The sequence below is a fragment of the Impatiens glandulifera genome, chromosome 3 (genome assembly GCF_907164915.1).
Source record: "Impatiens glandulifera chromosome 3, dImpGla2.1, whole genome shotgun sequence".
NCBI lineage: Eukaryota > Viridiplantae > Streptophyta > Magnoliopsida > Ericales > Balsaminaceae > Impatiens > Impatiens glandulifera.
The window spans coordinates 29,303,081-29,316,149 of record NC_061864.1 but is presented as its reverse complement, the minus strand read 5'-3'; the positions used below and the strand labels follow the sequence as shown (position 1 = coordinate 29,316,149).

At 32.6% G+C, this 13,069-nt stretch overlaps 1 protein-coding gene across 1 annotated transcript; it reads left to right on the top strand.

Moving 5' to 3' along the window:
* Positions 1-4,663: 4,663 nt before the first annotated feature.
* On the top strand, positions 4,664-10,316 carry LOC124929252 (copper methylamine oxidase-like). The gene is made up of 12 exons (XM_047469561.1): positions 4,664-4,962; positions 5,228-5,337; positions 5,412-5,717; positions 6,337-6,449; positions 6,655-6,985; positions 7,925-8,137; positions 8,206-8,442; positions 9,025-9,210; positions 9,311-9,451; positions 9,537-9,805; positions 9,893-9,974; positions 10,060-10,316. Exons 1-12 carry the CDS (start codon positions 4,773-4,775, stop codon positions 10,183-10,185), a joined length of 2,304 nt encoding a protein of 767 aa, XP_047325517.1. The 5' UTR covers positions 4,664-4,772; the 3' UTR covers positions 10,186-10,316.
* The last annotated feature ends 2,753 nt before the right edge of the window (positions 10,317-13,069 follow it).

The window sequence follows — 13,069 nt, the reverse complement described above, 5'->3', positions numbered from 1 at the left end:
CGAGACTAAGGACCGATAAAAATAAGCTAGGACCAAGACATATGACCGGTGTTCTTGAGTTAGGATCGAGACCTAGGACCGATGTTCTTGAGCTAGGACTGAGTCTGACCTATGACTAATAAAATTCGGACTTAGGACCGAGATGTCAGACCTGGAATCGAGACTCCCAAGACTCACGACCAAGAAATCCAAACATGAGACCAAGACTCTCAAGATATAGGACCGAGAGGTCTAACCCTGAGATCGAGAATACAAGACCCGGGACCGAGACTCCTAATACCAAGGACTGAAGAACTTTATCCCAAAGCTAGCCCTGGACCGAGAAGTTTATACACCTCGACCGAGAAACCTAGACCTAGGCTAGTCCAGGATCGATAGATTTTTACACCTAGATCGGTAAGATCAACTAAGGACTGAGAGTCCTTAACACCTCGACTGAGAGACTCTAATACTTAGACCGAGAGCTCATAGGCCCATATCGAGGGTCTCTAGACCCTAACCAATAAAATTGGACCCAAGTCTTATGACTCTGGTCCTAAGGCCTATTTGGTTCTACTTTTAAAAATACAAAATTATTTTTGTAATTTTGGTACTCCAAATCATTTTTTAAAAATCTTAAAAAATTAGAAAATTCATTTTAAATATTTTTGGGATATTTCTACAAAAATATTTCAACAAAGGCTCATTTGGTGTTTATTTCTAAACTCTAATGCCTTTAAAAACGACTAATATTCTTCAGGTATTTTCACCCTAGTTATCATCTGCAACATGTACCAACATTTAAAAATTGATGTTTCAATACTTTAAATAACGCTAATCTAGAAGCATGAATAGGACCGAAAGAATAATTGGTTAAAACTCAAACGTTATAAACCGATTTTCAAAAACCAACTTTATAAGTAGAGACCAATTTAAAAACGGGTACGAAAGATGAAGCGCGAAAGCCCTTTCCTTAGTATCACCAAACTTCGAACCAAAAACGTAACTCTTGTGCAAAATACGTTTATACACGTACACCTTTTTATTAATTTTTGTAAAATCAATTGGCAACTCTGTCTTAAAATAAATAATATTTTTTTAAATTAATTATATTTAATCAATTTAAAACGGATTTCACAAAAATCAAATCGTCATTTGATTATAACACATCCCTAAATTATTAAAATTTGAATAAAAATAATTATTTTTACATAATTAATTTTAAAATCTGCGAGGTATTATCAAAATCTTTTTAAAATAATGTTTTATTTTAAAAGATGTCTGACACGCAAACCAATGTTGAAACCATCGATCATCGAGCTACCCCGGGCCCTGTATTGCCATGGGGAAATTTGACGAAATAACCCTGATAATAGGGTTATTTCCAAATTTAGCATAGGTAGGATAAATTTAGCAAATATAACCTTTTACCATGGGCAAAAGACATTTTTACCCCTTAATTAAAAATATGCCCTTTTTTATTTCCCAACCCATTTTCCCTCTCTCTCTCTCCATTTCAGTCTCCTCTTTCTCCCTCGACCCTCAAATCTCTTTTTTTCTTCTCCCCCGACGATCCAAGCGAACCCACAAAACGAAGGAAGCCGGTCGATCAACTCCTTGAGGAAACGTCGTTCGCCTTCATCATTTTAGGTTAGTTTTTCCGTAGTTTTCCTTGCATGAATGCTGAAATGGAAGAATGGTTTAGAGTTTTAGCGTTTAGAGTTTAGGTTTAGAGTTTTAGAGGTGGCTGAATGGTTTTAGGGGTTGGCTAAATGGTTTTACTATGTTTATTGTTAGTGCAGCAAGCGAAATGCATTTTCCTCTACAATTGCATTTTTCGTAAGCGACAATTGCATTTGTCGCCTGCGAAAATTGCATTTGTCGCCTACAAAAATTGCATTTGTCTCCTGCAGGTCATTTAACTTTCTTAACATTGTTTCACTTGGCTAATTTTGTAGAGATTGTTGGTTAAGTATGGGTCTTTGATTTCGTTGATTCTTTTTGTAGGTTTATTTGTATAACTGATTGTGACCTCATCAAATTTTGGTGGTGCTAAAAGAAGCAAAAAGAAGTGTTAGGAAATCGGTTGTTCTCATTTGCTTAGGACTTTGAGATGAAATCCACTTTTCTGATAAGTTACAGTGTGACCACTCTTTTAGATTTTTTTTCTGTTTGTGTTGTGTTTAGACATTTTGTACATGTTTTGGTTAAATCTTTTATTACAACTAGTTACTAAAAAAACACAGTTCTACTCATTTTGGGTTGTTATAACTTACATGATTATGATTACTTTTTTTCGTCATTAGAGTTTTAATTTTAGAACAATTGTACATACCACCACTGATGAATTATTAACATCTTCAAAAAGGGAAGAATAATAAGCTGGATCATACAACAGAAACACCCAATCTATACACTTGAACCCATAAAAATGATGAAGTCAGTCTAACAAAAAATCCAATAATCTGCATTAATAAGATCAACTTCACTGAAAATACTGCAATGACCCCATAAATTTCAGAAGAAATGTTCCTGCAAACTCAAGCATACAAACAAACTTTACAATCCAATCAGAAATACCTTACAAGCAGAACATAGCAAACTTATCAAATGTCATGAGCAAAAAGCGTGAACCAGACTACGTCGAGTATGATTGAGAAAAACAGAAGAACAACATAGGTTCTGCAGGTTTGAATGCTACTTTCAATTGCAACAAGTGCAAATAGTCCAATTGCTAAATTGATCAACGAAACTCCGTTGTACAATGCTCCCACAGATCCAACCAATGCACAACCAATCTAAAAGTTGAATTATCCACACAGTAATTAAAGATGACATAAGGAAACAATATTATATTGTTACCAGATAAGAAAAGAGATGCATACTTGAATGTAAATGAGAATCACGGTAAGGGATTGAATCCTATCATAATCATGAAGTCTTAAAGGCGACAAATGCATTTTTCGTCTGCGAAATTTATTTATTTTTCGCAGACGAAAAATGTATATGTCGTCTATGAAAAATGCATTTTTCGTAGGCAAAAAATGCATTTCGCTTGCTGCACTAACAATAAACAAAGTAAAACTATTTAACCAGCCCCTAAAACCATTCAGTCACCCCTAAAACCCTATACCTAAACTCTAAACGCTAAAACACTAAACCATTCTTCCATTTCAGCATTCATGCAAAGAAAACTACGGAAAAACTAACCTGAAATGATGAAGGTGAACGACGTTTCCTCGGGGAGTTGATCGATCGAAGAGGAGACTGAAATGAAGAGAGAGAGGGAAAATGGGTTGGGAAATAAAAAGGGCATATTTTTAATTAAGGGGTAAAAATGTTTTTTACCATGGGCAAAAGGTTATATTTGCTAAATTTATCCTATCTATGCTAAATTTGGAAATAACCCTATTATCAGGGTTATTTCGTCAAATTTCCCTTGCCATGTGTCCACCGACACATGCTAAGCTGCGAGAATCCTGTGGGTTACAATTATAAAAATAAAAATGTAAGGATCTAATTTTCTAAATAAAAAACCAAAATTTTGTAAGGTAGAGACTGTTTTTTAATGTGGACAGAGAATATAACACGATGGACTTTTCTCGAGTATTACCAAATATCGAACCCAACAAAAATATCTGATAAAATTACGTTTATACACGTAAATTAATCTGGATTTCTATCAAGTGACGAATCTTTAAATCGGCTATTAATTAAAATTAAAATTATTATTTCAATCATTCCTCTCTTAAGATTGAAAAAGAGGTAAGTTAAAAAAGTTATGGTCAATAACAATTAATCATTTATAACTATTTTGTCCTACAATTTTGGAACGATTACAAATTATAATTTTATTTTTCACAAATTATTTCCAACTCAAACATTTATAAAAAATACCAACAAAGCGATTATATGAATAACAACTTAAAAGCACGTTGAACATCGTCAATTGTTACACAAGATACTCTAAATACTTGAAAATTAGTTTATACGGGTTGATATGATGTATATAATAGAGTTTATGAGAAGTAGATTCCTTTTATTTTATTCGTTTATACATTTTGTTTGTCATATTTTAGATCATCAACGATTATAAATGAGAGTTAAATTGGTTTTGTAGTCAATATCTTAATTATATTTTGGAATCATCACATTTCCTAACACTTGTCTCGAGCTCAAAATCTAGCTGCAAGAGTTATTGGAATAATTATCAAAATCGAAAGAAAAAAGTTGTAAGAGTAAATTTTTGTGTAGACATGAAATATTGATTCTCCCTAATAACAATCTAGATTACATTCATATCTTCCATATTTGTAATATGGAAATATGGCATACTTAAATTGAAAAATTACTCTTTTAAGTCATCATTTGAAAAGTAAAAAAATAATAGAGAGGTGATATTGATACTAAAGATCTCTCAATTTAATACAATTTTTTTTAGTGAGAAGACTCATAACTTAGATATAAAAAAATGTCATTTCTCTTTTTTATGAGTGTTTTTAGTCTTACACCACTAAATAATTTGGATATTTTAGGGCAAAAGTTCTGACTCTTGAGCAAAATGGGGTCAAAACTTATTCTAGGTCAAGAAACCTAAATGAAAACTAAATTATATGAAATAAAAACATTCAAGAGTCGGATTGTTTTCTTTTGTCTCTCCGTTTTCATCTTTTTTCTATTTAGAATCCAATTTCTTTTACAATTCCTCACTCTTTCAGTTCAGTGATATATATATAGACGAGTTAGGCAGCCAAATTTGTGACATCCCTCTGTGAGCTTGTTAATCGTCTCCAATGGCCGCAAAGCATTACGGTAATACTTACGATTTTGCTCCCGTTCACCCCAAAGCTGCTCCTGCTACCTTCTCCGCCGCTCCAGCTTCTTCTGATATGTCCCAGAGTTGGGGCAACGACGATCAGAAACCAACTAAAACTGCACCGCCTTTGAACACTGCTGAATATTCTACTCACCCTTCTGCCAAAGGTCTCTTTTTTCATCTCACATGTATACATTTAACATCTATCAACAAAAATCTATACCTAGAATTGTAGAAATTAAGTGTCTTATCCTTAGGTATGAATTATATATATGCACGACGATCCTGATTCTGGGTCTCTCTAGTTATTACTGTATCCTGATCTTGAATGTAAACATATGACATTGTTGCTGTTAGAACTTTCTTTGTGAAAACAGACATGGTGAAGTGTGTCCGGTCCCATTCAGATTATATATGTTGATTCTCTTGCAGGGAACCAGTTCACGCCAAGAGCTCAAACAGCGCATCCTTTGGATCCATTGGCAGCTGCTGAAATTGCAGTTGCTGTGGCAACTGTGAGAGCTGCTGGAACAACACCTGAGGTTACAAAAGAAACTTGTTTTGAATTTTATTGTTTTCTTTGTTCTTTGAGGCTTATCAGCTTATAACTTTCCAGTTGCGAGATGGGATGCGATTCATTGAGGTGGTTTTACTAGAACCAGCAAAAAGTGTTGTTGCTTTGGCAGATGCGTATTTTTTCCCACCTTACCAGCCATCGCTGCTGCGAAGAACCAAAGGAGGGCCTGTTATTCCTAGTAAACTCCCTCCTAGGCAAGCTAGGCTTGTTGTCTACAACAAAATGTCTAATGAGACTAGTGTTTGGGTGATTGAGCTCAGTCAAGTTCATGCAGCGACACGTGGTGGACAGCATAGGGGAAAAGTTGTTACATCAAAAGTTATAAAGGATGTCCAACCTCCTATGGTATTTCCATCCTTATATTCTGTTACCTCATGGAAAACTTAACTATATTTAGATAGTCGAACTCCTACAATTTACAAGAGCAAACATCTCAAGTAGATGTTTGGATTAGTTTATTTTGCTTTCAAATAACAAAATTTGTCATTTCATTGCTTTTGTTTATTTATTATTATTATTTTTGCATTTGGTTGTTTATCCTTGTGTTTCACTTAATATTTCTTTTAATATACATGCATTGTACAATCACTTAACTACTGTCCATGTTTTTGGTTATTATTTATATACAAGGAGATGTTTTGTGTTTTCATCTATAATTAATTTTGTGAATTCTGTTTACCATTGCATCTAGGCCTAAAGCATAAATTGTGAGAGGTGGACAAGTTTTGGCCTTGTATGGCATCAACTTTGTTCTCTTTTAATTTATTTTATCTTAGAACTTCTATAATTATTTAAGTCTAAAGAAGATTCTTTAGAAGCAACAAATTTGTTGGAGTTGCCATTGTTAGTTTGAGGATGATAGTATTATATACCTTAGTCTTGTTTACTTGTATTTGACCGTTGTTCTGCACATGATCAAATTTGTATTCTCTTTGCTACAGAACTAATCCATCTGAAATCACAGGATGCTGCGGAATATGCAGATTGTGAAGCACTCGTGAAAGACCATCCCATGTTTAAAGAGGCCATGAGGAGGAGAGGAATTGAAGATATGGATCTTGTGATGGTTGATCCCTGGTATGTCAGTTATTACCTTACACTGATTTCAACAGTGTACAAATATAATATATTTAAGTCCATGAGTAACAATTATATTGATGTTGCTCTAATTGTCGCTAATTTGTTTTTGATTATTGTATCAACGGCATATATAAAATGACCCTTCTTCGAAAATAGAAAGAAAATCCCATGAATAACAATTGGGACTGTAAACTTCCTTTAGGTGTGTTGGTTACCACGGTGAGGCTGATGCTCCCAGCCGCAGACTTGCCAAACCACTTATATTTTGTCAGACCGAAAGTGACTGTCCTATGGAAAATGGTTATGCACGACCAGTAGAAGGCATTCATGTTCTTGTTGACATACAAAATATGGTGGTGATTGAGTTTGAAGACCGTAAGCTTGTGCCCTTACCACCGGCTGATCCATTGAGGAACTACACTTCTGGTGAAACTAGAGGTGGATCAGATCGAAGTGATCTTAAGCCTCTTCATATTGTGCAGCCTGAAGGCCCGAGCTTTCGTACTCAGGGTAATTACGTCGAGTGGCAGAAGGTATTGCATGCTTTCTGACCTAGTCCTTGTATGATGAGGGTTATGGATTTTATCCAAGGCCTTGCTTGATCTTATTTGAATAACCATGTGGTTATTTTCAAATAACCTTGTTTGATGTGGGTTACTGGGGTAAAAATACATAAGGGGTATAAATTGTAAAATTAATATATATATATATATATATATATTTTAAATAGAGGGTATCTTGCTACTTGGTTTTATTTGAATGATATGATTGATGAATATATTGTTCAAAGTGAGTTATTTGGAATTCATTTCAAATAAGCCACAAAGAACCAAGTGGTTATTTTCGAATTTTGAATAACCAAGTGGTTATTTTCAAATAACCTTATTTGTTGTAGGTAAAAAGATAAGGGGTATAAATTTAAAATTAATAGTTTTTTTTTATTTTAAATAAACGTATCTTGCTATTTGTGTTTATTTGAATGATCTGATTGATGAGTAAATTATTGATTGAATAGTGAGTTATTTGGGATTGATTCCAAATAAGCCATGTAGAGAACCAGGTCGTTATTTTCAAATAACTTTATTTGATTCGGTTTATTCGGGGAAAAAACACGAGTATAATTTTAAAATGAATATATTTTTTAAATAAATGGTATCTTGCTATTTGGGTTTATTTGAATGATGAACTGAGCTATTTGGAATTAATCTTTAAATAAGCCACATAGAACAAAAGCCCAAATAACCCTAATCATGAATCATCTCAGTATTAAAATCATTAACCAAAATACCAAATAACTCTTTATCTTTTTAACATTTTAAGTATTAATATAAAGATACTTTACTTATTTTACCTAAACAACCCCAATAATCCACTTTTTCATCAAACAAGGGTTATTTGGAAAAAAAAGAAGAGAGGCCATCTCCATGTCCAAAATGCAATTTGTAAGGTAACACATTTTTGCTCAATTGCAGTGGAATTTCCGTGTTGGATTTACTCCTAGGGAGGGTTTGGTTATTCATTCTGTTGCGTATGTGGATGGTAATCGTGGCCGGAGACCTGTGGCTCACAGGTTGAGCTTTGTTGAGATAGTTGTGCCATATGGGGATCCAAATAATCCACACAGGAAGAATGCATTTGTTGTGGGAGAGGATGGTCTGGGAAAAAATGCACACTCCCTTAAAAGGGTCTGTTTTCTTTTCCTCAAATTTTCTCCCATTTTGACTCTCCGTGCCTAATATTTTTCATACAACAGGGACATGATTCTTTAGGATATGTCAAATGTTTTGATGCCCATTTCACAAATTTTGCTGGAGGCATTGACACGATTGAAAACTGTGTTTGCATTCACGAGGAAGACCATGGCATACTATGGAAGCACCAAGACTGGCGGTCTGGCTTGGCAGAAGTTCGGAGGTCTAGAAGGTTATCTGTTTCTTTTATATGCACGGTGGCAAATCATGAATATGCTTTCTTCTGGCACTTTTATCAGGTAAGTCATTAGACAAATGAGTTCATTTAATTATTTCCTGTCTTGTTTCTTAAAACAATTTAGGGTCTGTTTCATACGGATTATTTGTATTAAATCTAAGATAATCTAACATCATTGACCCTATCAAATCATCTTCTATTCTTACAAGTTTTAAAAATATCAAATAAGGTATTTTAGTCATTTGATCCAAATCCACTTTTACATCAAACAAGATAATTTAGCTCTGATTCATTCCAAATACCCCCACATCAGTTTTAATACTTATTACCAGTAAAACAAATAACCCAAGAAGGAGATGAGAAGACAAAATATAAACTAGTATGAGATGAAATAAGAGTGATTAAGGTGAGAATATAGAGTTTGCCTTTGCGGCTTCAATTAACCCGAACCTCTATCCATTATAAATACTTTATAATATTCTATATTGCTCCCATTGGCCTTAGAGAATATATAAATAACTCGTGACATCAAATAAGCCCTGAATGTACCATGCTAACTATATATATTTATAGTTTTTATTCTGTAGGATTGATTAAATTTTGGATTTTGACTAAAATGCTAATGCTGTGGAATGTTCTTAAGGATGGGAAGATTGAAGCTGAAGTTAAACTGACTGGGATACTCAGCTTGGGAGCACTGCAGCCAGGGGAATCCCGAAAATATGGAACAACTATTGCTCCAGGGTTGTATGCTCCAATTCATCAGCATTTTTTTGTTACTCGTATGGATATGTGTGTTGATTATAGACCTGGTGAAGCATCTAATCAGGTATCCTTCTTATGATATCTGAATGTGATTAAATACAAAGTCAATTATGTTTTTTCTGGTAAATTATAATGCATGATTGTTTTCTTTTCATTTGATGTAGGTTGTTGAGATGAATGTTAAAATTTCAGAACCTGGGGATGACAATTTTCACCACAATGCATTCTATGCTGAGGAGACATTGCTTAAATCTGAACTCCAAGCAATGCGTGATTGCGATTCTTTGTCAGCTCGGCACTGGGTTGTAAGACATCTTCAGACCTTAGGCTCTTAGTTCAATACTGTTACCAATTGAGCTTTCATCGATACTTTTGTCAAAATTTTCTCAGGTCCAGAATACAAGGGCAGTCAACAGGACCGGACAACTAACAGGCTACAAGCTAGTTCCTGGCTCAAATTGTTTGCCATTAGCTGGTCCAGAAGCCAAATTTTTGAGAAGAGCTGCCTTTCTGAAGCACAATCTCTGGGTTACTCAATACTCTCCCGAAGAGAACTTTCCTGGTGGTGAATTTCCTAACCAGAACCCCCGAGTTGGTGAGGGGTTAGCCACATGGGTCAAGCAAAATCGATCCTTGGAAGAAACCGACATTGTTCTCTGGTATATCTTCGCTCTTCTCCTTCTCGCATTTCTTATTTTCAAAAATCTAAAAGACAAGAATCAATTGATTTGGGTTTATTATTACAGGTATGTTTTTGGTCTCACTTATAATCCTCGTTTAGAAGACTGGCCTGTTATGCCAGTTGAACATACTGGTTTTGTGCTTCAGGTATGTAAATGGACATTAGATTTGTAAAGGTTTTCTATAGCTTACAATTTGCATACAATCTTGAATATTTGGTGTTTTGGTGCAGCCTCACGGGTTCTTTAACTGTTCCCCTGCTATAGACGTGCCACCAAGCGTGTCGGATGCAGATGGCGATGGCACCAAAGATGGTGTATCAAAGATAATATCAAATGGATTATTGGCTAAGCTTTGAAAAACTTTAAAAATTTGTCAGTCATTGAACTTGTATTGTTTTCTTAATTCAGTCATGAAACTCTTTTTCCTTTGAACAATGTCAAAGCTAGTTGCTATTACAGAAAAGGGAAAAGACATTCCTATCTTCATTATTGACAAAATTAGAATAATTAAACATTCTATAATCATCAAACATGACAAAATTAGCGATTTATTTCTCATCTTAATGAAAATGGATATCAAATTATTGTTTGGGATGATAAAGTGGCTAGAATTTTTAAATATTGGAAAAGAATTTAAAAGCTAATAAAAGAAGCATACATTTTCAAATGGACTTGACTCAATTTATGTTTGAAAATAATTCAAATAACTAAATGAACATGTTTGTTATAAAGCTCTAATTATAGTATATGATAATAAGTTAGACAAAATGACAATTTTATGTTTCCATTTGTCTATAGTCATCCTAATAACGTTTTATTTTACTCTTTGATAGCGGCCTTCAGGCTTCCCTCCAGCTTTTGACCTTCAGTGACTGTGAATTGGTCGTTTTACGGACCAACTGGATCAGAAGCTTCACAAGCCAAGTCCTACTGTCAAGTTATTGGGATCGATCCCTTTAGTTCATAAGCCAAGTCCTACTGTCAAGTTATTGGGATCGATCCCTTTAGTTCATACCGGGCTCCAGACTAAAGAAAAGATAGGTGGACAGTTTCTAACAACTTTTCTCTCAATTCAATGTACAAAAGGAAAGTGAGAGTTATTTGTTTTGATCTCCATTTTTTTCCCATAATAAGTATGGATATTTTTTCGGCCTCTTTCTTTTTTATTATGTCTTTTTTTCTTCATAGTTTGTGGTTTATTACACCTTTGGACCCGAAAAAAACTGCATGTGAAAGAAAAATTTAAATGACTAAGATTTTAATACTTTAAATCTTATATAATACAATTTAAAGTTAGATTATATTTGAATACCTTCTCATCCAAATAATAATTTGGCAATGACAATATTTAACCATATATTTTATACTTTTAGAATATATATAAATATATTCATTTTATAATGAAAGATATTTATATGATCAACTCCATTATTATTTTTTTTTCTCCTGTCACTTTTTTAAAGATTATTTTACACTTGTTCAAAACTTGACATAAAATCTTAAGAATCTATAAAGGGGATAAAAATAAAAACAAAATCAATAATATTTGTAGTCTTTAGAGGTAAATAACATCCCTTCCACTTTTAAAGAGGTGAAGAAAATGGGGGGCCTCTTACATGGTGAAATACAAGGAAGAATATTATTTTGTACTGACATTATATATTTTTTTAATATTTATTGTCCCACCTAATAGGGAAGCTTTGATTTTGTCCCTATTACCTACACAAATAACCTCATCTCATTATTAACCCATCTTCATGCCACTTGTTTGAGGTTTATATTTTTTTAAGTTTTAGACAGAAATAATTACTTCATTTAGAAATTATGTACATGAGAAATTGTATTACATTTCTGAATTTGTATTATAAATAGATGTTATCTAATCTAATTTTGGATAATATGAACTAAATCATGAAGCTTATTTTAAAGAATAAGTTTTGAGCTGAAAATATTTAAAAAGAATGATCATAACATTAAATTTTAAGTTTCTTAATAAAAACATAATGTGAAAATATTATCGTTTCATAAAATTGTTTCGACAAAGATGATTGTCTTGAGTAGAATAATGAACTTGCTAGCTCAATCTTGGTTAATGTAAAATTCCACTGAATTTTTTTTTATTATCAAAATTATTGAGTTAGAAATTTTAATGTGTCTAACTTAAATGGAATTTGAGTTTTTAAGTCAGACTTATTGATAGCATATAAATATTTCATGACATAACCCATTAGATAAAAAAAAAATCTTTAATTTATTTGAAAAAAATGTCTAAATAAAAGTGGATATATATGTATATATTATGACATGAAAAATAGATTTTTAATATTTAAGTATATCATACAAAAGTTGGCAAGATTTGACTTTATATTATACTTTTAAATAATAAAACATTTCTATAAACTATTAGGAAGTTACTAATATAAAACTTTTATATGAAGAAAAAGATGTTGAAGGAAAGAAATGAAAGTATTTGGATAGTCTCACATCTCCATTCATATATATTAAATTCAAATTTTGGTTTATTTTAAAGGAAAAATTATACATTATTCCATATTCGATACACATAAACGATTGTTTAAACAATATAAACACCAATGTGTTCGATGAATGATTTTGTTCTTGAATCATATCGCCATAAAATTTTACTTTGTTTCATAATCGAGTGAAGAAATAGATAAATTTGGTAACTAAATTCAGAAACAATACTAAATTAGAAAATTTCAGCAATCATACACTAACCAAATTTACAACTAATTATAATCCACGAACAATCAAGCTCACCAAGTAAATAGCAAAAAAGAAAACAATAACATATCATATTCCAATTTCAAGTATCTTTATAAAAATTGAAGTAATTGAATGGGTTGATTTTTATTGAATAAAATGAAATACAAATAGCATAAACATAGTTAAAACTTACCAATAGAAGCAATTAAACCTCATATATAAGCTTCATCATTCATCAACATCTTGATTGACAATTCTACTTAACAAGTTAAGAAGAAATAATTAGATATTAAGATTTATAAAAATAATCAAATTTAATATTATTTATATGATAGTACATTCTTTACTAGTTTCAAGATTGTCCAAATTCCCCTAAGTTTGATTTATTTCAAATACAATTGACTTAGGAGAATAAATAACTTTAAAATGTAAATAAGCACTTCAACCAGTGCCAGAGTGATCAATAATATTTTCTCATGCACTGAATGTTCAATTGAAAAACTTGTACAACAA